The 25,219-nt window shown below is 37.9% G+C and overlaps 1 protein-coding gene across 16 annotated transcripts in view; it reads right to left on the minus strand.

Moving 5' to 3' along the window:
* The window catches only part of Enpp2 (ectonucleotide pyrophosphatase/phosphodiesterase 2), a 111,090-nt gene that overhangs the window by 32,754 nt on the left and 53,117 nt on the right, over positions 1 to 25,219 (minus strand). For 12 of the 16 annotated variants that reach the window (XM_015486402.2, XM_015486401.2, XM_015486411.2 and 9 more), the window contains 8 exons: positions 23,649 to 23,746; positions 23,345 to 23,424; positions 22,479 to 22,598; positions 15,277 to 15,332; positions 10,634 to 10,699; positions 9,905 to 9,977; positions 5,060 to 5,215; positions 2,947 to 3,055 (listed from right to left, as the gene is read on the minus strand). In XM_015486402.2, coding sequence (XP_015341888.1) covers positions 2,947 to 3,055; positions 5,060 to 5,215; positions 9,905 to 9,977; positions 10,634 to 10,699; positions 15,277 to 15,332; positions 22,479 to 22,598; positions 23,345 to 23,424; positions 23,649 to 23,746 — 758 coding nt within the window. The remainder of the gene's footprint in view (positions 1 to 2,946; positions 3,056 to 5,059; positions 5,216 to 9,904; positions 9,978 to 10,633; positions 10,700 to 15,276; positions 15,333 to 22,478; positions 22,599 to 23,344; positions 23,425 to 23,648; positions 23,747 to 25,219) is intronic. The other 4 variants (XM_015486408.2, XM_015486414.2, XM_015486416.2 and 1 more) reach the window with 1 other exon arrangement.

Consider the following 25,219-nt stretch of genomic DNA (forward strand, 5'->3'; position numbering starts at 1 on the left):
CTCTCTGCCTCACCCTCCCCATCCCCCTCTCTCATGCATCTGCTATCTTAAGCACTTAATCACCAGCCCTCACTCTGTCTCCCCTGGTGGCCTTGGATGCTACTGACAAAACAATACTGGCAACAAGAGATGAGAAAGGAAAATGTCAGCTCAAATGACCACCCAAACTAAAAAACAAAATAATGCTGAAAACAAGTTGTAAACAGTGTAATTAGAACCGAAAACTAGCAACTAGGGCACAGAAAGGGTCTAGATAAGGAATTGTTTTTAACCAAACAATGTTCTTTCTCCCACCTCAAAATTTCTTTTCTTCCCTCCATCAAGGAAAGATTCTTGATCAATATTTTAAAAATAATAAAAACAAACGTGGAATCATAAGCTGAAGGCATCTAGTAGAGACCTTTATTTGTCTTTTGGGAATTTATAAGATGACATGGAAATTTCATGAAGGTTTAATAGACAGTAGTCCCTCCACATCCAGTTTTGCTTTCCATGGTTTCTGTTACCCATGGTAAATAATAGTCCAAAAATATTAATGGAAAGTTCCAAAAGTAAACAATTTGTAAATTTTAAATTGCCATTCTGAATGCAATGATGAAATCTCATGCCTTCCTGCTCTAAACTGCCCAGGACACGAATCATCCCTTTGTCCCAGCGTATCCACATTGTATATGCTCTCCACCCCATGCTAGTTGAAAGAAAGAGGCAACATTCATATAAATTTTATTACAGTGTATTCTCCTAGTTGTTGTATTTTATTACTAGTTTTTATTGTTAATTTCTTATTGTGTCTAATATATAAACTAAACTTTATTGTAATTATATATGTATCACTGGCTGCTACAAAGCATGACACATACAGGGTTTTGTACTATTCACAGTCTTAGATATCCACTTGGGGTCTTGGAACATACTTTCCTTGGATAAGGGGAGACTACTTGATTGCTTTACACAATCCATGAAATGCATATTCTCTAAGAGGAAATAGGTGATTCCGTAAAGGCTTCCTAAGGTTTTATTTTATTTATTTTTATTTTTGAATTTTTTTTAGTTATAGATGGACACAATACCTTTATTTTATTTATTTATTTTTATGTGATGCTGAGAATCAAACGTAGTGCCTCATATGTGCTAGGCGAGCCCTCTACCACTGAGCTACAACCCCAGCCCCTCTCTAAGGTTTTAAACTAAAGAAATAAAGCCCAGTGTGGCCCAAACCTGGTAAATTTCAAATGAAAACCTCCTGTAATTCCAGATCCGTATCCTGTATCCTTTCTTAAATATAAATTGGAAGGAAGAAAGAGAGAAAAACAAATCTCAACATAGCACAAGGGTTATATATCATTTCCTTTAACACTCAAAACTCTCAGGAAGAAAATTTTAAAGCAAACAAGCAAAAAATCCGCAACTACCTCAATCTTAGCCCAGGGAAGGAAAGTCTCCAAATAAGATATTAATGGAGGACTGGAGGGGTCTTCCACTTGTTACATTCTAGGGAGTCACTGATGCCGCTCCCAGGGTGCATGACCTCCTTTGCTTTCAAAGTTCAGAGGGCAAGTTTGCTTCTCTGGCATTGCCACACATTCCACCTCCAGACCAACTTGGCATGGGTAGAGTCAGTGTTCTCCATCTTCAGATGAGGAGCTCACACTTCAAGAGGCCCCAGAACTTGTATAGCATCAAATAGTGGCAAGATGCAATTTGAGCTTTGCTGAAATTCATTCTGACCTCAAAGCTCACACCCCACAACACTAAACCATACTCCCTTTTTGGAGAGAGAGAGAGACTATTGCTTCCCCAAACCAAATGGATCTACTCATCTTAGAAGCCTGCACACTAAGAAAAAGTTTTAATCTGTCCATGACTTTTATAGTGCTTCAGCATGTGATTCACTGGGACAATCTACTTCTTAGACACCTGCCTCCAGCATGTGAGCAAATACTCTTGACACATCTGGGCGACTCAGTTGAATCAGCTGTGTTACATGCTCCAGATTCTCTGTCCTGTCCTCCCCACTAAGCCAAACTCACAAAATATAATTTTACAGGGGGTAACAGTTAGTCCCCTCAGGGGAGCAAGTTAGTCCCCACAGTCTGTCAGAGATCTTCCAGAACATTTCAGGCCTAGAGCCCAGCTTTGACTAGGAAGATTCACCAGCTATTCTCAACAGAACTGCCGAAGAGTCAATGAAGTTTTTCATCTTCCAAACTCTATTAAAAGGGAGCAGTTAGGAATTCCAAGGTCATTATTTCAATTGGGTAGTTCAGGAAAGAAAGAGGTACTCTTTCGAACTCAATGTGCATGTCTGTGAAATAAAAATGTCCCATAGGCCCTGTCATCATACTGTGTTTATAAGGTTCCACCTCAGAGTGAAGCTGTCATGAGTTTTACTACTTTATAAAATGTTTAGAAAACTGCTCCTTGAGCTGCTGCTGCTGCTGCAACAGAGCGTGCTGGTTTTGGATTTGAATTCTTCAGTGAGTTAGGGAAATGGCTGAACTTGTAGTACATGGCTTCTTTGACAAGACCCTGTCTCTCTGCCTCCTTATCATATTCCCATGCACATTTCAACCACCCAAAATCTGTGGGCTCCTTTGGGGTATGTGGTTCACAGGGATGGGAGATTATCACCTGATGTGCCAGATTCACAGAGCAAGTCCTTAATATCACAAGTGAATCACCTGCCTTAAGAGACAGATTTTGAAGAGAGGCCTCTCCTGCAAAGAATAGAAAGATATAGAAGACCCTGATTTTGATTTAAAAGAACCCAGGGTCATCTCAGGTTGTTTGGAATCATGACCTGATTTCTTTCCCTATCCTGAAGAAAAGGAAAAGGCGGTGAAGAATAGAAACTTGGATTCTGGGGGGGTGCCAGTGTTCCTTTCCTTAACACCCTCAGAAGCATCTATTTATCTATCTTATTAGCAAAGAAAAACAAAGCTTTACCGTGATCTCCAACAAAGATGACATTCACACACCGATGCAGCTTGAGCTGTTTTAGTCCATCCATTAACTGTCCCACAGTTTTGTCAATTTCCCTCAGAGGATTTGTCATCTGGAAAAAAGAGCAAGTTAGTTCTCACAGGTTTTGTTTTTGTTGTTTCGGTTTTTAACCTTTCAGTTTCCATAGATCGTCTACCCTTAGAACATTCTGGAAGGAAAACTTCAGGCCCAGTGGCAGAGCTTTGTCTAAAGGGGAGATTTTCCTGCCATTTTTAATGGAAATCTGGTCTAAGGACTTCATATTTTTTTCAAGATAATTAATAACTCTCTTCATCCAATTCTTTTCAAGATTCTTTGATATAAAAATAGAAATATTAAATTCCTTTTAGAGAAAAGGAAATTTTTTGTAAAATGCCTTTTCTAGAATGTAACAACAGCATCTTTTAAGTTCAAGAGTTTTGAGAGTGAACAGAAAGTTGGATGGATGGTTTAAGCCCCTTGTCTCCTGTGTAAAATCGCATTAGGCTTCAAACTTAGGCAAGAACAGAGTGGCTACATGAAATTATAAGCTCCCATAGGGTAACAAATAAGAACATCACTAATGGGACCCATCACATGTCCCAAAGATATCCACTATCAGCTTCTAAAAGCAATAGATTAATGGAAGAAGTTTTCTAAGAAACAAGCTACTGTTCCTCCAATTAGTTCTTTTCAAGCGGGTTTTGAGTGAAATGAGAACTTACAAGATCCCTAACTGAAAAAAAATGAACCAGATTTTGTTCTAGAACGTTTCTTATTTAGTCTAATACAAAAACTCACTTCTTCTCTGAAGAACATTTACAAAGCCTAGGAAACATAATCATCTCATATTTTTCTTCAGATGGAAGTCTAACAACTCAAGCACTCCCACACACTACAGGTCTCCCTTCTCAATCTCATCTCTATGCAATGAAAAGATTCTTATATGAAACTTCACATCAGACAAACCCTTGAGAGTACTCTAGATGAAGTTTGCAGTTTAGCTGGCAATCACACACATCTACCTAAGATAACCAGGATAAGATCAGAATAGATCTGAATATCATTATTACTCAAACACATAATGTTATCTTCCACTGGCACCTTCACAGATGATTCAAGAACTTTCCTCCTATTGTTTCATCAGTGAAATTAGGTATAGACCTTTTTCCTTCATGGGAGGCATTAGTATTTCAAATCCTATCCCAAGGAATAAGTTAGAACTGAAAGTTTCAGAAAGAGATGAGCAATGGAATGTGAAGGGACTAACAGATGTGGGGCTAAGTGGCACTTGCTTCTGAGAAAAGCACACTCTCCTCCAAGATCCTTGTCTGGATAAAGAAATACCAAATGCATAACATATGTCAGTCCTTGGCAATGTCTTGTTTTCCTTGAGTCATCAAGACAATTCAGGTAAAATCCAGAGACTACTTCTTAGTTTCTGATCTGTTCAGACAACTATAAATAAGAGATTGCCTCATAAGTATTTGAAGGTTTCAGGTAAGTAGTAACCATAGGCTCTTCTGAGTGTACCAGGACAAGTAAATATTACTCACGTCATTATGAGAAAACACACGACTCTGCCCATTGTTTTTTTCTTTCATTCTATCTCAGTTTTTGCCTTGCCCATACTGTAAGATTGTTTCTGATCTCTGAGAGTACAGACCACGAATCTAAGTCAACTTTCTATTGAATTCTAATCTACATAGTTTTTGCCAACTCCTCCTGCTACCTTGTGGGGTCATTCTCAAGAACCAAGGTCACAAACCATTGACTAATTCTGTGCATAAGTGCAAGCAAAACCAATAGCCCTCTGGACAGTCACTCCAGCCTCAATGTTAATGCCAGTTTAGGGACAATGAACCCTAAATAAAGTAAAAGACTCCTTTTTTTTTTTTTCTGTCATGCAAAAGTTCAGGAAGTCTTCATATCAGTGTTCACCTTTGAAGTACCAGATTCTTCTGGACTCCAAGCCAAGGACATTGCACCAGAGTTTTTCTAAAACGTGTATCCAGCCAATTTTCGAACCGAAGCACTGGAGGAAACCTTCAACTCAGACGTGCCCGCCACAAAGCTTTGGAACAATAGATAAACTTACTTTGTCCTGACGAGTTTCCGCTGCATAATGATCCATCCTATGTAATTTTCTTCTTCTTTTCTTTGGAGGAGCAACGGGTCTTTCCTGTCTCCTCTTAGGGGCAACTTTCCTCTTAGGTCTCTTAGCCGGAGTAAGAGATGGGCCATAACTACTCTCCTGTACTGGCGGATAGAGATGTCTGCACTCAGAGGCCGTCTGTCCCTCTGGGTCAGATGATAAAGCTCACCTTTTCCGTCTGGGGTCAGCAGAGACTTAGAAAGACTAAGGCTGCTTAAGTGAGAACACATGGGTAGGACAGGTGATTCAAGGACCTCTCTGGAGAGAAGCCTCCTAAGCGGGTCTTGAAGCTGTTGTCTCAGCTTCTTTGCTGGGAACAAGAATGTAATTTAAGACAATCTAGTCACATGGGCTTCTTTTAGCTGACAAGCTTGCTCATAGATACACCCAAAGGTGACATTAGAGAAGTCCTGTAACGCAGCACTCCTGCATTAGGGAGAGGCTGATCCTTGGTTACAAAAAGCTCTACATTAATAAAGTACTAGTTTACCACCAGAGAGAAGACTAGTCACTTGGCCATCTCAAGATGGGAATACAATTCATGTAGGTGGTTCCAGTTCAGAGAAGCATGAGTATCTAACTGTCATGCCACTAAATTGGTCACAGCACTGTCACCTTCATTGGCAAGGATCATGGAAATTTTTTAACCCAAGGATGGAATGAAGCATGAACAACTCCTTGGTCCTGAATACATCTGACACATCGGGACTTCCGGCAGGAGAGAGAACCTCTCACTGACAACCAAAGTTTCCGGTACAGAGGAACTTGACATGAATAATACTGTATTTTTAGAAATGCTCTTTGAAAATTAGATAAAATGTGACTATTCATCAAGATTTCCTCGTCTTGGTCTACAGAGCCAGAATGGCTTTATTTACATCTTTGCTGTCCCTTACCTCCTCCCCTGATTGGGAGGGTGGCAGTGCTACAGATTTTGTTTCAAACTCCAGAGAACAGTGAAGTCTGATACTTAAACTGAGTGAAGAAGATAACCTTTTGGGACCTCCAAATGCTGGAGAAAAATAGGCCCCTGATTTGCTGATGGTGCAAAGGTGAATTAAAGCAGCAAGCTCTGCTGTCTACGTAGCTAACTTCTCTCCTGGCAGGACTGTTCCAAGAGCCATTCAGATGCAGGAAGGGGCAGGAGGAGGAACAGTGTTAGTGTATCCAAGAAGGAGAACATCTGCCATGCGCTCTCACGGTTTCCAGGGCAAGCGACTGCAAGGGCTCTTCTGTTTCTGTCTCAACCTCTTTCTCCGGCAAAGCGATCTAAAGACACAGCCCCAGAGACTTGGATTTGGTTTGGTTTAATGCCTCTAATTTTAGGCAAATCTCCACAAGAAGAGCAAGAAAAGGAAAAGAAGGATTTTCCATTTCATGATCACCAAGTACATTCTGCTAGCACTCAAATCTGCCCATCAAACACCAGGCCACTTGCAAGAGACTTCAACATTCCAAAGACTCCCAAGGTGAGCCCTTCCGATTGCAGCAGGTTAGAGGAGCAGGAGAAGTAGGGTTTAGTCAAACTGAGTTTTCATCCAGGGATTACAGTGCATGTATTTCCTTCTTCAAATGTTAGAGGGAGATGAAAGCTAAGTTTTCACTCACCAGCCATACTGTAGCCTGATTTAGAAGTTTTAGCCTGAGGTTATTAGGAGGATGGGAAGGAGAGGGGCAAATTTCCCTGCTTTTCAGAAGGATATGTTGCCATCTGAAGGTAGGGACTAGCCAGCCAAAGCTCTGCCTCTAGGTCTGGAGGAGCAGCCCAACGAGAGGTCACAGAAAAGGCATACAAGATTTAAGAGAAAAAGGTTGCGCCAATAATCCAAAGCAAGCTTATGTTTGAACATTCACCATTACACTATGAAACCAGGAGCAATACACCATTTCTGAATGCCATTAGCCCAGTGTTTGGTCATCTTAATAATACCTTTGAGAATCATCCTGAAAAGGGTACTCAAGCACAAACTCCAATTGAGTTCATCTTATTGTAGCATACAACATTCTGTTAGAATCATTTCAATTAAATTTCAAATGCAAGTTATTTTCTCATATGTCAAGGATAGCATGCTATTGGTTTGAAAAGTAGTCTTTCAAGTGTATAGTCTTTTCATGTCCGATAAAAGTATACAATGATATATAGGGATATCTATGTATTAATCTGCATATAGGACACATAGGCATATAAGCCAATTAGTCCATGCCCAAAGAAAGATTTTGCTCACTTGCTTTGGTTTTGTGTTTAAAAGTGTAAACTGTTTTGTTTCGTCTTGTTTTTAGTTAGAATAAGATTCCTAGAACCATATGAGAAATAGTTGAAACCTGAAAATACTCCCTCCTTTATCAGAAAAATCAACCAGGTGATCAGTTACCATTACTGAAGAGATCATCTAAATTATCCAATTAAGAGTATTTACTCAGTAGGTATATGAGGAAACACCCATCTGCAAATATTAGTGCTAAAAAGAACATAACATGAATAGTTCTAACTTTTAATTCAAAAATACTTTAGGAAAAGATCCATTTGTATATTAATGAGCACTCCTGGACATAGAAACCATCTTTACAGCAAATTAAAGCATTCTGTATCACACTTCATTCATTCATTGCTCAGAACTTAAAATGTTTGTTTCTTAATTAAAACACAGACATATCTACTTTCAATAGGTAATTGTAACTGAAGTACATGTTAGAATTCTAAAGATATTCATGGGTAAAGAACAGTTCTTGTTAAACTACACAACCTAAAGTATAAAATGAGTGATACCTCATCTGTACTGTTAAAAGCCAACATCTGAATTAAAGAAAATACCCTGTGTGATTTGAACACACTTATTAACAGACCACTTTGCTGGTTCCCTGGACTGAAAGAGCATTAAATGTTTCCATGAAGCTGGGCACGGTGGCGCACACCTGTAATCCCAGCAGCTCAGGAGGCTGAGACAGGAGGATCGCAAGTTCAAAGCCAGCCTCATCAAAAGCAAGGCACTAAGCAACTCAGTGACACCCTGTCCCTAAATAAAATACAAAATTGGGCTGGGGATATGGCTCAGTGGTCGAGTGCCCCTGAGTTCAATCCCCAGTACAAAAAAAAAAAAGTTTCCACAGGAAGGTCGTGGTATGGGAGCCAGAAGTTCTGAGGATCTGTCTCCAGGTTCTCCACTTACCTGTGAAGCCACTTGAGCAGCCCAAAGTTCTTCCAATACCAGTCTCCTACTTTTAAAAGAGTAGCTATACCCAAATCTCTGTTCTACCTACCCTTGGGGTCTTTTAAGGGATAATATTCAAGCAAAGTTGAACTTTACATAGAGCACATGGAACTGCTTAGGTGTTTCGTAAGGGTTTTTTTTTTTTAACATTTTAATAAAATGTGGTTCCTTTTATTCACTTTAGATTAATCTCAAAGAAACTCATCCTAAAGATAAAACAACCATTCTTTTTCTTTCCTTGCAAAATAAGATTTGTGTTTCATGTATGCAGATGTTTATCTTGTTTTATCAGTTGTGTTTCATAATCATGCAAAACTGATTAAACATCAAAGGAACAGAAAAAGAACACCAGATTTATATGACTTCTGTGATTTAAGACAAAGAATGGTTTCACATAGCAGTTAGTTTCTAATGTTTAAAGAAAAAAAAAATCACTGACCACTGAACTGATGGATAATTGAACATTCAAACATACTTATAACTTCTTGGTATTTACTGCCTTTATTTAGACAGGCTGCAATTTGTTCGAAACTACTTAAGCTAAGATACATCTATCTGTATCTCCAACTCAGCCTTATACTGAACCCAGTGAATTTAATTATAGGCAACAGTTGTCATAGGCTAGTAGAGAATTAGAGGCAGTTTCCTTCAAAGAGTTTTTAAAACAATTTTTCAGCTGAAATCAAGTTTTACTATGTTCATGTAGACATATCACCCCTGTTAGGAAAGAAATGCTAAAGACATTTAAAATATGAAAAGGTTTAGATTTGCAGACTTCGTGTTTTAAAATGATCTTTGCTGAAATATTGGGAGGATTCCAGCCTGGATGAAAAAGCAACATAACAAAACAAAGCTATTCCTCTTCCCCATCTTCTGAATTTGAAGTTTTACTGGCTCCTACCTTACAAACAGACTGTCTTCTAAGATGACTGAGCACTTGATAAAGGGTACCTCACAGCTCTGCTGAACAGATTCATTGGGTAGCATGTTCCTCTCATTTAAGAATTAATTTAACCTTCGGGGGATGATGGATATGTACACACCCTTGAATGTGGTGATGGATTCACAGTATAAATACCAATTGTCAAAATGTACCAAATAAAAAGCATCCAACACTATAAACTACAAGAATGGCTATACTTGCTAAAGCTATCAGAGCTACTTAACTGACCTACCCTCTTTGAACAGCATACTCATTTTAAAGGTGTTAAAATTCAGTTGTAATGTTGCATACTGGAGGTTTCATCCCCATATGCCTTTCCACTCCTTTCCGATGGTGGCTGGTGCCAACCCTTCCCAATTCTTCACATGGTAACTGATACCTGCAAGCTTGCAATACACCCCATTCCCATTAGCATCAAGTTTAGGATATGTTTCAATATCAAAGGAATCTGAAATGTAGTTCCTGTAAGAGAAACAAGTATATTTAAGATTTTTTAAAATGTTTTAGTCTTGTAATTCTGAATAAACCTTGTAGATTACAAACGCTCCCAAAGACTGTACAAATCCTGAAATACGGTCAGTAGGTCAAGTAGCCCAGGGGCACAGACTCCCCTCAAGCAGATGATAAACTACTAACCTCAGGGCCAAAAGGGCCGTATTTGTGTCCAGAGAAATCAGGTTGTTCAGAGTAGAAGGCATAGACCGAAGGCCTACGAGAAGATTGGAAGGTTTATAATTTCCCCAAACCACACACAACAAAGAATATCAAATATCCCTACTCACTTTAAAAAATAAAAATCCTTCAAGTTTCGTTAATCTCTCAACCACTGTCAGTATTACCATGGAAAAACTTTTTTTTTTTCCCCTAATGCTCCAACACCCGCCACCCCACTACACCACCCTCACTGTGGTAACTGCCTGGTACCACTTTCAGAAATTAAAAGTCACAAAGGAAACCCTGAGCATGTACTCAGAATCTCAAGATAATAGAGCCCAGTGGTAATTCACATGGGCCATGCAATCTGCAGCCAAAAAGATTTATTCCTCTGTTCAAGTGCAAAGTTGGTCTTAGTGCTTCTCGGTCTTTGAGAAGCTGATAGTTCATTTATCAAAGCCAGAAACTCCCTTCGGTTCTGCTGTAGTGGCCAGGATTAAGAGCTGTAGTAATCCATGTAATTAAATGGTCCCCAATCACCAAATCCTTCTTAGGGAAATAACGCTTAAGGCTAATAACCACAAAACTTTTAATAATACCAATCTTTGGCTGCACTTCTATTTCACAGTCCATCTAGTATTTCACCCAAGTCTAACCAAAGATGGAAATGTACTGAAGAAAGAAGAGAGAAGGGCAGAGGAAAGCAAATACCTCTCGTCATCTGGCAGGGTGAGCCACTGCAGGATGGTCAATATTCTCCGCTCATGGGGGATGGCCCTGTAGGGGATAACCAGCAAAACATGTTGGTAGGTGTCTTTCCACAGACTCAAGTCTGTGAGCCCTGGCTCTTGCACCCAGGCCAAATGCTCTCTATTTGCCACCATCTGTTTTCACTTCGTTGTAGTAAAAAGGCCCTCTTTGGAATTAGCATTTAAACTTCCATTTCCATTTGTAACATATTACATTGCTCAACCTCTTCCACAGAAGACTAGACTGGAAATTCTGATTCATGGTCACAATGAGGAACCTGTCTTGCTGATGAAAAACTCGGCTACAAGTAGAAAAGACCATGGCTTCAGAATCATTGTTGTTCAGTGGGTTTGGCATCAGCAGTGACCGAGGAGGGAACAGGACTTCCATGCGCACTTTGCCTCTTTCCAGCAGGATGACCTCTGCTGTCCTCTGTGCCACTTGACCTCTCTCAGCCTCAGTTAACTCATCAGTAAAACAAAGATAACAGCAAAGCACACCACACAGCTTGTTTCTATGAATGAAGTGATACGAGGCAACTAAAAGACACAGGGTCCCTGGTACACAGTTAAATGCTAAAATCATTCTTTTATTAATGATCATAATTAGTCATCATTCTGCCTCTAAATAGTTACATAACTTTAAAAACATTATCTAACCTGAAACTTTAAATTCCTCCTGTATAAAATAATGGGTTAGGGAAGGTATTCTTGAAATTCTCTTCCATCTCTATAAAAATCTATCAGGAATAGGCACATATAATTATGAGACTGACAAAAAGGGTATAATCTTCATCCACAATGACTTTTGTGTTTAAGTCTCATTCCTCTGTTGAAATATAATTAACCTAAGCCTGGCACCAACTTTAAGAGCTCTTGGCTACCATGATAGCACTGCATCTTGAGCCGAGTTCCATTAGGATATTCATGTCTGAGCCATCCCTTGGCTTCTGGGGAAATTTGCTTACTTTCTTAACCTGGAGCACAAAATGCTTTTCACTCCCCTACCAAGACCAGGCATTAGAAGCATGTTCATGATGAATTCAGATGAAAACTAAAGTTTGATTGTGGTAAGGAAAATTTGTTATGGAACATTGGGTGAACCATTGAAACTTCACTCCTGGTAGACATGAGCAAGAAAGCTAGGAGAAAGACAGCTCTTCAGAGCCATGGTGGAAGGCAAAGTTGGCAGAGGCTGTGGGCCAGCAGCCGCTCCCTGTCCCCAGGATCACCACACTCCCCCACCGGCTCCACCCATCTCTCCTCTGGGTATTTGTCATTCTTCTGGCATCCTCTCTGTCTAGAGCTATCATATACACCAGAAAATCATGTTTATCATAAAATGAATCCTGCTTTAAATATATCACAGTGCTGTTCAATAAATGTGACCCTGTTTATTATATCTTATAATTGAATTAGAAATAGGCATAGCAAAGCCAGGTTAATCACTTAAGGAATTTAATTCTTCAGCTTTAGAAATCCTTTTTATCTGAACAAAATAATTATGATTACATATTTTGAATTCTTTCCTAACTTAAAAAGAAAAAAGCCAGTGTCATAGCTTTTTCATTTTTCCTGATTTCACTTTCTACCTAAAAGCTGCTTTATTTTATGTGATTGGTGTTAAGCCACAAATATGGACTCCGATGAACCCACTTCCAATGCTAATGGAAAAATACCAGCTTACTAGAAATTTTTTGTCAAGTTCAGAATGCTTACCCTATAACACCCTTGTTGGACAGGGTACTTGAACAACAATAGATTGAAAATTAAAAACACCAGCTCAGAAGCCAAAATGTGTGAGTTTAAATCCTGACTCCTACAAGTTAAGATGTCGGTGGGTTACCTAATCTTTGGGTGCCTCTGTAAAATGATAGTAGCAGTACCTACTCATAAGGGTATTGTAAAGACTAAAAGACAAGAAAAGTGCTTAAAATGATGTCTGGGGCATAGAAAGTGTTTAGAGAAATGTTAGCTTTTATCATTACATACTGGTTTTATAGGTCCACAGAGATGATACATTCATCTGTGAAATGTTTGTTAAAGGAATATTATGGCCCAGGTGTGTGTGTAAACATAATAAAGATATAGACACTCCCACAAAAATCCTATTATGGAGGTGTCATTGTCCTCTTCTTGGGGAAAATAAGCTAATAGTTATCAACTCTGTGTGTGTGTGTGTGTGTGTGTGTGTGTGTGTTAGGAGCATTCGATGAAAACTCTGGAGGTCTGAGTATCCACCCCAGGTATGACTTTGGGGATAACATTTAACGACTTTAGGCTTTACTTTGTATTCTAACCTCTTAAATGAGTTGGACAAAGTGGCTTCCTGTGAGTTTTAGATGATCACTTTGAAATAACCTCACAGACCAAAGAGACATGATCCTTAGCCATTAACTGTGTTTCAAATACAATGCAGAGGCAGCAAATAAATTAGACCAAGGGAAACAAAAAACCAAGCCGAAAGCAAAACAGGGTACATATCCCTGTCTTCACATCCCTGATAGATTCAGAATGTGTTGTGAAACCAAGTGCATGAGACATGATCAGACAAGGGAGAAAAATGAAAATGGAGCATTGGAGGACTAGAAGAAGTATTTAGGGGTAAAGGGAAACAAAATACCTCAGGGTATGTACAGACATTGTCTGGTCAATGTTGAAAGAGATAATGCAAATAAGTAAACAAATACTGCTTATTGGTTGTTCTCTCTATACTTTAAATATATTGATTCATTTTATCTTCACAATATGCTGTGATGAAAGTACTACAACACCCATTTAAAGATGAGAACATTGAAAAAAAAAAAAAGATGAGAACATTGATTAGTTGAGAGATTAACACCATTTGTCCCAGGTCAGCAATCTCAGTAAGTAACAGAGCTGGGATTAGACCCAATCTACACACACATGCATAATGGGAATTACTCCCTTTAAATATGAATTGACATAAAAGAATATGATGGAACTTCTACTGAGGATGATTTTGGAATGAAATATTATCATTTAAAAAGCAAGAATATACATCTAGCCTGCAGTAAAGCAACATATTAAAAAGATGGCCTCAAAGTCTAAGCCTGTGATTTGAATCTGGTTTTAAATTTTAAATTTTGCAGAATGTACTTTGTGTAGATTTCCTTGACCTGTGTTTCCTTAAATAATTGGAAGTATGATCAGACTTTTTTAAGGTTATAAAAAACTTCAAAAATGAGGAGAAAAAAAGTAAATCCAAGTCACTTCCAGGATACAGAGATAAAAGAATTGTCTGAGAGGCAAAGCAAAACTACAGATGTCTTTCAAAGAAGCACACAACAGCCACCTTCTCATGAGTGGTTTCAAATGGGTGGAGAAAATTGTCATTCAAAACCAGAACACTGGGCCTTTTCAAGGAAGCTGTGTAACATTTCCAGGGGGGCAGGGTGGGACCAAGTATTAATTATGTTGTTGGCTCCCCCTCCATTCTGACAGGCCAAGGAGTTGAAGAGCAAAAGAAACCACTTCTATAAGCATCAGTGATATTCAAGGGTTAAAATAAATGTAATGTGTATGATTAAATTGGTAAATCAACATCCCACTTACATTCAGCAGTGTCTTTTCTAACATATCCATGCTTATTTCTCAACTCAGAAACCTCTTAAAAAAAAAAAAAAACTTTTAAAGAGACACTCTGTCTTAACTTTAAATTACCCAACTCAATTTCAATTTAGCCCTTCAAATCTGAAAAAGCTACTTTTATTCCTGACTTGGAGAATATATATGGTACCATTCTGGATTAATATGAACCTGTGATTGCTCTTAGCACACTACTATTATAGAATAGTCAGATTTTTGTTGAAGTATAAGAGGCAAATACGGAAACAGCTTTAGGTGGTTAAAAAAAAAAAAAGATGGAAAGAACATCTCAGTGGGAACAAAATCCCCATGAAAGTTGAAACAGATTTCTCTTTTTACTAAGAAGCCTTTGAAAATAATCAACATGTTGACAATTTTATTAGGTAAGGTTCATCTTAAGGCTTACAAACTTCAACTACTAATCCCGTCACCTCTGCAGGGATGAGAAGTACTTTCTTATTAGAGAAATCTTGGAGTTCAGTGGAAAAGTGGGGTGAAACAAAGGGTTCCCCTATCTCTTGTTTGGAATCCCCAATCTCTAGATCACTCCATCAACTCCCTAGCTGTCTGAGACCACACCAGAGTTTTAAAGTTGTGAACCAAAATAAATATAGCACGTTGAAATATGTTTATAGAAAATGATAGTGCAGACCACAGCAATAAATATTCTAAGAGAAATATACATTCCCTAGGTGGCAAGTTACCAAAAACCTCTAAAGACGGGGTAGAAAGAGCAAATGGATGGCTAGAAGAAGAGAAAATCTTCTCTCCTTCAATGATAGGGAAAAGGAGGAATACGGAAGAGAGGTTAGAGAAGGAGGAGAGAAGAGGAAAAAAAAAAGGACCTCAGGAAAAGGTATTGAGGTATATTTCTAGGTATCAACAAATATGTAAAATTTTATATTTTATGGAAATAAAATCAAGACTAAATTAATGTTTCGTAAACTGAATCATAACTATAATTTTATAAACATTGACAAAATAAAGGTAACTTACACAGACCAAAAGAATGTTCCAGCTTTCACCCCTTGCTTGGTGGCTGTAATCCATAGCTAATGAGGAAAATATAAGAGGCTTATAATATGATCTGGGTTTTGGTTAAAGAAAAACACTTTTAAAATATATTAGATCTGATATCTTATACTCTACTCACACCCCACCATAAATTTCACATTATTTGCAACCATTTTTTTGTTCACATCTGGAAGTCAGAACCATTATTTCCATAAATGTTATTCAATACATTCTCTGTGAAAACTCTCAAAAGCTCTGCTATGATGCTAGTGACATTTTTTTTTAACTTTTATTTCAACTCAAAAGTCTCTCTCTTCTGTACCTGTCTTTTTCAATAATTGTTTTTGAATATTTCTCTCATACATCTGAATTCTGCTCATCAAAGGACTCAGGAGTGAACCATATGTTTCCTTTACTATTGAAATCCTTACAGAGGAGAGCCCCAATTTGGCACCCAGATGTCAGAATCTTGGAACCTAGTTTGTCTTGTTTGACTTTAAAGTGGATGAAATAGAAGGGGAAGAAAGGCTAATTTTTAATTTGGATTTTTCTTATATCTTTTACCTAGCCTTTTAATAAACGGGGATTTAGGGAGAAGTTCCTAGGATACGTTAGATGAACTAAACCTTTCATTAAGGCTTTGAAAATATTTATAACTCGTGCTGTTGAGAGGCAAAAGATGGAATTCAGAACCCAGGCTCTGCAACCAGATAGCCAAGATTTTAAACCTGGCTTCTGTGACTACCAGACCACACCACATGGCCCTCCAGCAAGTCACTTGACCTCTCTGTGCCACAGTGGAGGTGATGTTTTCTTGCACACAGGATTACTCTCCACTTTAAAGAATTAATACATTCAAAGCCCTTCAACTGGTGTTTTAGCATTTGGTAAGCACTTGATCAATTTCAGTCTTTATTATTATGCAATAATAGAAATAAACGACATCCAGTTATTTCCAGGAACATTAAAAACAGCTTAGGATGGCGACTGTCCCAATGAACAGAAGTCCGTGAGGAAAGAAAAAAAACAAAAACCCTCACTGAGAGGAAAAGAGTGAAGGCAAATAAGGGAGAAAACTAGTTTGTTATGAGACTAAAGCAAAAATGATGTGGGAATTACAGCCAGTCCATTTTCTGGTTTCATGACATGCAGACTTTGAGAGGATCTTAGGATACCAATAAAAACCTCCCCCGCCCCACTGTGGAAATATGTAACTAGAAGGCATAGAACCTTTAGGAGCTAGGAGCTTGGCCACAGTTTCAAAAGAGTATGAGATACTTGAAGAGCTCTACAAGAGCTGCAAACACATTGTTAGGGGCATCTAGAAATCCCTATCACAACTAGTGCAACTGGCAAGGGAGGCCTGGGGTGGGAGAGCATATGTAGCCCTCTAGATCCACAGAGCTCTGAGTAGCTAGTGGATTTCATCTGCAGGGGAGAGGTGGGGTCCTCAGCCCATTCCCATAATTCCTGGTTGGCAGGGACCTCTGGTTCTTTGAGATGGGTAAAGAGATCAGGGTCTGAGTGCCCACTCCTCCATTTGGTCCAGATCATCCTTCCACTTTCTGAACAAGTTCTAGCATGGCCCAACCAGGGTTCTAAATGTATCCTGGACTTTCAATCATTCTTGCCCCAACACCTCTACAAACAGGAAGATGACCTCTAAGTGCTGGTCACCCTGCAGCTGCCTCAAAATTGTGCTAAGTTCCCAGAAAGTCCAGTTTCTTATAGTATAGGACCACTTTCATATACTTACATTAATTTCACTGACACAAGCTTAGTATATTTATAGCCAAACCACTTTCTAGAAAATCTAGTGCCTTGCTAATACGAAAGAAATTATACCAGGCAATTTTTGACATATATGAAATATAAGATCCATCTAGGGTTTCCTAAAGGAAAAAAATATTTTTAATACAAATTTATCAAAGATGACTGAAGCTTTTCAAAATAATATTGTAGGATACATACAGATACTGGCAATATCTGGGCAACAGTAAGCCCTAGGAATAACGTAGCTCAGGTGCTCTCAGGACAAAAAGACCACCAGAGGGGTCTTTGCAGTGTTCAAAATATGCACATGCATGTGAAGATGGCAGAATAAGTGTGCTAAAATGATTGTGATGGCCCTTACCACATACCACTGAGAAGGAAGCCATCTGTCTTCACAAGCTACATTTCATAACACCACCTACCTCCTAGTACTCCCATCTAAGAATACTCCTGAATGAACTGTCAAGCCCACTAATGAATAGTATTAGGGATTTTACAAGAAATTATTTATGTTAATAAAAAGTATTCTAATGGCAAAAATCAGAATCACTTATTCTCTACACTTTTTGTACTTTGCAAAAATTGTACTGACAACATTTATAATCAGGGTTCTAAAATGTGAATTATCAAGACAATATAAGGTCAAGAATTGTCTTTCTTCTGAGAATGGTGATGCGTAACTATAATCCCAATGACTCAGGAGGCTGAGGCAGGAAGATTGCAAGTTCAAGGCCAGCCTAAGCTGCTTAGCAAGATCCTGTCTTAAAACAAAAATAAAAATGGCTGGGGATGTAGCTAAGTGGTAAAGCACTCCTGCGTTCAACCCCCAGTAGCCACCCCCTACCAAAATTGTCTTTCTTCTGAAAAAAAGAAATAGAAAAATTCTCCCTGCTTTTTGTTGATGTCACGTTGACAATATTTTCTAACAGAAAATTGAAAGTGTGGTCAGAAGAGGACAAAAGCCAACAAATAAGAGAATACTTGAAATTAAAAAGTATATTTTAAAACCTCAAATAAAAGAATCCCAGCCCTGATAAACATGATCTGTCAAGATTTAGCAATTGATGCAAGGCTGAAATCTAAAGGAAGTTCTTAAGTCATATCATAAGTCTCTGTTTAAGTTCCTCTGCAGGCCAAGTGTGAGTGTATACAGACACAAGCTGTATAAAAGTATACAGAAAAAAGTATAGGTCTGTAGTAGAACGTGGAAAAGAAACAAGAAAATTTTAACAAGGAAAATATATATTTTTTCCATTTCAGGGCTCAGCAGTTAAATCTAGAAATTACCAAGGGAAAAAGGCATTAAAACGTTGGTCCAAAAGAAGAAAAGTGAAAACAACCCTCCAGGGCTATCAAAAAGAGAAGCTTCCTTATTAATTCAGAGAAATATTAGTCAAAATTTCTCTGAACTTGAATGCAAATATAAATTCCCTCAGAAGTTGTTTAAAAAAAACACACACACACAGCTAAAAACATAATCTAAGAAGGCACGGGGTGCAGGTTTCCTGCCTTTAATCTCAATGCTTCTTTCATTGCTCATTTTTTATCTGTAGTATTTGTGCCCTAGATTCTATATTCTGAAAAGGGGACAAATGGGAATAATACCATATCTTCTTGCTATGTTATCAGGAATAAATAAAGCTTCCCCACTGGAACTGAGGATGTGGGCTAAATATAAAATTCAACACTTTTTCTAATTAAGTAAAGTATGCAGCTATGGGAGGAGAAGTTTTGAAAAAGATAAGAAGCAAAAAATAATTTTTAAAAGCATAGACTTATATTGTAGTTTTTTAGCAATGCAAGGAAATTTTCCTTCGCATTCAAAATCACAGAGCTAGAGTAACTAGAATTCTGAGAGATCAAAGGAGTGGATAGGGCTCTGGCATCAGCAAAATAGATAAGATTATTGAGAATCAGAACAAACTAAGGATGTAAGGGTCAAGGGTGCAGGAGAATAGACTATGGACTAGTGTGCTGCTCAGAAGGAAGTGCAGAACAGGTCAATCCAAAATCCAGCAGTAGAGCTCCTCAATACACTGGGCTCTGGATGAGGTCTTCAAACTAGAAAGAAAATAAACCAGGCTCTATCCCCATGGAATCCACAGTCTAAAACAGATGTAGAATTAGCCAATTTCACAAGGAGGTGGTCAAATTTATGATAGGAAAAAATATATATAAAAGCCTCAAGGAGGATCAAGTCACTTGGCCAGGGCTGAAGGAACTCAGGGAAGGCTCCTAGGGACAGATACTACAACTGAAAGTTTTAAGTAAATTAAGAGGTCGCTAGACAAAGGAACCAATCCCAACAAAATTACCTTAAGGTGAGTAACTGAGCAAAGCTCATTCTAACTAAATACCTGCCTGGGCTGCAGCTCAGTGGTAGAGCACGCTTAGCAAACACAGGGCAACAACAGCCACAAATAAAATAAAATAAAATATATATAACAGAAAAAAAAGTATAGGTCTGTAATAGAATGTGAAAAAGAAACAAGAAAATTTTAACAAGGTAACATTTTTCTGAGCAGAATGTAAATCTTCCTCTACCCAGATAACCTGGAAGAACTGAGCACCACTGCCTCCTTCCATCAACCAACCCCTCTGGCCTGGAAATGCGCACCTGTTCTTTCATTCTTCTCTTTGCTGTCTTTTTCTAGAATATGCAACCCTTCTTCATTGCCCCAACAATGCGGGGAAAAAGCAGTTTCTAAGCCAAGCAACTTAAAAAGTATTAAGAATACACCTGCTCCTCTTAAAACACCCAGAAAATCAAGACTTTGGAGGACTCAGATCATGAATCCTCCACATTTAGTTGCTCACATCTCCACATTAAGTCAGGCCCATGGAGTCCCCTTCATTCTCCACGAGGCTGAAGGTCCAGATTTGGACTGAGCTGGGAACTATCCCACCAAGTTATCTTTATTCAGAAATTACAGGAGAGAGAATTTTCAAAGAAACAAACACAATCAATGAGCTCTATTAAGTGAGAAATGTATGTTGATGCAGCAAATGACAACTCCTAATTGTGCATTCTGAAGATTAGCAAGTTAAAAGCAGACCAGACTTTGCTAAAGTAGCTATAACAGAGGTTTTTGTTTTGGGTTTTTTTTTTTTTTTAAGATGAAATTAAATCATACAAATTATTTTTGGAAGAAAAATAATGAAGAGATTCAAAATCTCAGATGGACACTATATAAATGCCTCATCTCATCTTCTGGGTTTTAAACAAGGATGTCACTCTTATTCAACATTTAATCTGGTCCCTTTATTATGAAGCCAACTATCTTGCATGGTTTCATCATTCAGTAATAGTAAATTTAATTTAATTACCATTTCTAAATTTTGATGAATATTTTCTATACTCCAATTATTTTTTCACTAGTAATTCTGTGAAAGGTACAAGCATCTGAGAGGTTTATATAAATGCTTGTGGAGGAATAGTTATTCTTTCTTATAGGACTCATAGTTTCATGTAGTCATATACTTAGGCTGAAATCTCTTATAGTTCCTGTCTATACACTCCACAATAGATCAAATTTCAAGACAACAATGTGTTGTTAAATTATAACTATGATGGTACTTAGAATTCCTGTGTTGCCCATCTTGCACAAGATGGTAGATGGAAACACAGATTGGTTTCACTGTAGCTCTCAGTCAGTCTTAGACTGAGAGTTTGAGAGTTAGGGGGGAAATGAGCAGCTAGTGCTGAGAGAGAGACTACTCCTGGGGAGAGGTTAACGGCTTCCCCTGACCTGTGTCTGCACCAGTTAACTGGACTCTTCTGCTTCTGAGTCATCGCTAACTGCAAGGAAACCTAGTGTCAACACCAAGTGTAAGGTGATCCAATTAGATAAAATTACTATTTATCCTTTGTTATCACTCAGACAAGTTGACTTCCATGATAAAATTATTACAAGAGACCAACTAGCAACAGGTAAACAGAGCTATAATTTCCATCATTCAATTTACTCATAAACTATTGCTCTGCCATAAACTGTGGAATCCATTCTGTCAACAGATGTCATTAGATCACAATATGGGTCATCACAGACTTCTGGGAGTCCAACCCCAATAAAGAGCAAGATCAGAACTTCTATTATTTCCTGCAGATAGAGAAGAAGTCTTCCAATATTAATTTAAAGCACAAAAAGTCCACATTTGTTCTTACATAGTATATATCTATTTAACAACGTGATGTTTTGATCACAGATGACTTTTTTTCAAATGACTACCTCAAGAACACAATTTCTGTTTATGCTCCATATTCTGCCAGTGGATCACAGCAAGCTTTCCAGGTTCAGTCCTCAGGGCATTGTGGACACACAGGATGAGTGCAGACCCCATCCACCCCTCATGCCTTAATAGACTGCACGAAATCTCCCAGACTCTTCCCCGGCTTGTGTTCCAGGGAGCCACTACCCCAAATGGGAGTCGGCATGAGATGGAGCCATTCTCTCCACACCAAAAAAACAAAATGCAAAACTTACTGGTTGACCTCCCCACCATCTATGATTAAATTTCTCTCGTCCTCGAAGATGGAAAGTGGCATCAAATACAAGATCATGTGTCCTTGACACATCTCTGTTTGTGTACAATGCCCAGGCTTCGGTGTTGATTCCAATCGTTTTGACCAGGTACACCAGAGCCCAGTTCTGCACATTCCACAACCATGGCTTTATGTTGCTGCTTTGCCTGTGTCTGAGCAAAGCAACTTGCCCATCATATGCACTGTCACAGGGAAAACATTAGGTCAAAGCACCAACAGCCCATTTCATTTTTTGCTCAGCCACTTAATCTAAACAAGGGAACTTCTTCCAACGTTTTAATTTGCTGTCTCAGTATAAGATAGGATTCCACTTATAATTTTTCACTTCCATGATTTAAAAAATAGATTAAATAAAAGAATGCATGAATTTACAATGGGCTTCAGTGAATTCCTTTTTTTCCCATCAACTTTCCCTGATTCTGTTTATTATGGAACTGGGTTTAAAATAACAGGGAAGTCATAACCATTCATTTTTCTTTCCCATTGTATCTCCAAATCTGGTAAATCATTAAGATCTGACTATTCAGTCCTTCTTCAAAATGCTTCTGAAATTCAATTCATGGCACCATTTCCATTATTATCCTAGCGAAGACTTTTCATCATTCACACTTTTAGAATCATAACTTCACACATATACATACAAATGCACATACACATGTTATATAGAAATGAATGTATATTATACTCCAGATGTATATGCATATACACATATATAAATATATGATATATACATACATGTATATACATTATACATAATATCAAAAAACAAACATTGACAAGTATGAGGACATATCTTTTTCTCAGGTAACAAATTTAGGGATGAAATAATTCCATTTGCACACACCAAAAAACAAAATGCAAAACTTACTGGTTGACCTCCCCACCATCTATGATTAAATTTCTCTCGCCCTCGAAGATGGAAAGTGGCATCAAATACAGGATCATACATTGAATTGCCAACAATTCCATGAGATTCTGGATACAGACCCTTTGTATAAAAGCAAATTTATTGTTAAAACAATAATACAATAATCTACATATATGAGTTCTATTATGAGTTTTCTTATCACAGAAGGTTTTATAACAATATTTAATTTCCAAAATCATATAAGATACACATAGCCTTTACTGTGTGTCTGCCTGAGCAAACATGCATCAAGGCTAATTATTAGCCATTTGAGAAACAACATGACTACAAGAATTTTAATATCTAGAGTTTTAACTATTAGAACTTGATATAATTTCTATTACTTTATTTGAAATTTACACATGTGCCTCCAAAGAATTTCAATTTCTAAATATTCTTTTCTATTTTTCTTAGTTCTATTTCCCCCCAAGTCAACAATAAAAAAAACAGTAATAATAAAATAATAAGTAAATTGTATATTAAAAAGATAGAATTTGGAGTATCTGAAAATTAGAACATCTGAAATCAAGATTTTTATTTGCAAATCCAAAAAATAAATGACCAACTCTCAGGTATTTGAGGGAAATGTAATGCTTGTGTTCAGACTGAACTGTGCCTGAAGAAAGACTTTAGTTTTAAAGTTGCAATGAAGCTCAGGCCTCTACCAAGTTGTAAAAGGCATTTGCTGTGAATTACTGAGGCCGATAAGATGGAAAACAGAGAGACTGTCTTTGAACACTAAGGAACATGTTTGAAAAATCTCCCCTTGAAGTCATTCCAGGATTAAGTCAGACCTTTGAATACGTATCATTCGAGAAAACACTTACGGTGGCCAAAGTGTATAAGTTAGGAAAGGTTTTTGTTGGGTACACAGGCCTCATGTAGGGAGAATGTGTCCCACAGGACCCTAGAAAGAGAATTTCAGATATTAGGATAACAGAACCAACAGGAATCACTTCATGTAAAATTCACTTTACAAACAAGACACGTGGTGTTACTTTCATTTTCTTATTTCAGATAATAAAATACATTCAAAAACAATGCGTGCATAGACCTCAAACCCCATAGCAGAACTGGTACTGCAGAGATCCTGGCTTACAGATGAGACCAGGCAGTCAGGAAATCACTTACTTAGTTTTTCAATGTTAGGCATGACCTTGCTCCCTTTCTTCATGTAGGATGCCCGGAAGCCATCCACAGAGAAAATGATTAATGGAGGACGAACAAACCTTAAACAGAAATATGTTAAAGCTTAGAAAAATTATTGCCACCAGGCATTGTATCTACTCATTTTCAGTAACTGGGACCCATAACTTCCATGAAGAATCTGTACAGAGGATATCTGGATGACTCTGAGCTTCCAGCCACATAACATTTGAGGTCACTAAAGTCCAGGGTCAAATGACCAGCCTCACAAGGACCCATGGAAAGGACTTCACACCCAATTTCCCTTGATGTACTTCCTCCACTGCTCCTTCTCCCTTATAAACAGGGTTATTAATAACATAAAAATACAATTACGTACTGTACATTATGAATAAAAATGCAGTTATATTTGCCTCAGATAAGTAGTCTCCCATTTGCCATGTGGAAAACTCCTATTCATTCTTTAAAACCCAGCTCAAAGTTTCCTCTTTGATAATGTTAGTTGTTCACACTTCTGAATTCCTTTAAGATTATTCATTCCTACCTCTTTCATCATTCATATATACATGCTTGTACATGATATTGCAATGATCTGTTAATATATTTCTCTTCCTTGCTAGTTCCAAAGCACAGCTGAATCTTATTCATCTTCTTATTTTGTGGGCCCAAAGCAAATATTTATTAAATACATTAATGAACAAGTGTAAAACTCAACAGGAGAAGCAGTTGTACTATTATATCTAAGCGCTTATAAAAATTCCTTTAAGTTATAATTTCAAAAATAGTTTAAATTATGAAAACCTGTAAAAGGTATCTCAGTAAAGGACTAGACTATTCATCTACCTGGGCTGTATCTTATGAAATGGCTCTTTATCAGACTTGAGAATACTAAAATATGTGCAGAATTACTGCTAATAGTTTGAAACTAGTTAGCAAGCATAAGTTTATGTTTACTTGAAACCACGTCATAAAGAGGACATAGTTCAAATGAGTCACATAGAAAGCACTTAGAATAATGCTACATAAACAGGGTTCCCTGTTATCACTACTCTTATCAGGTGCTTCTACTCTTTCTTCAAAAATAAGCAAACACATTTTAAACAGTCCAGGAACTGTTGCCATGCACTCTACAAACCTAAAGAAGTTCAAACATCTCACTAAGGTTAAGAAGGAGGAAAAATTAAAAACATCTCACTTAAATTCTGTGTCCCAGGCTATGCCACCCCAAACAAAAATACCTTTAAAAACCAAATGCATTTTAGTGCTTTTGCTGGAAGTGTATTTTCTGCTAAGCATGTAGAAGGTGTGTGAAGCCTCCACAGTTTCCTGGAAGGTGCCGGAGGAAGGGCATACTTGAGCTGGGGGGGTCACCCAGGATGGCTGTGCCCCAGGCAAGACTTCACTGCTGTGGTTCATCGAATCTCTGTATCATCCGCTAGGACAACTTCCAGGGTGATCATTTTAGAGGTTGTACATTTTCCCTCTTCCTGCCCCCAGGCAAAACCAGAACTCAAGGAGAGATTATGAAAAAAATTATATATATATATATACTGTCT

This window comes from Marmota marmota, unplaced genomic scaffold (genome assembly GCF_001458135.2).
Source record: "Marmota marmota marmota unplaced genomic scaffold, marMar, whole genome shotgun sequence".
Classification (NCBI taxonomy): domain Eukaryota; kingdom Metazoa; phylum Chordata; class Mammalia; order Rodentia; family Sciuridae; genus Marmota; species Marmota marmota.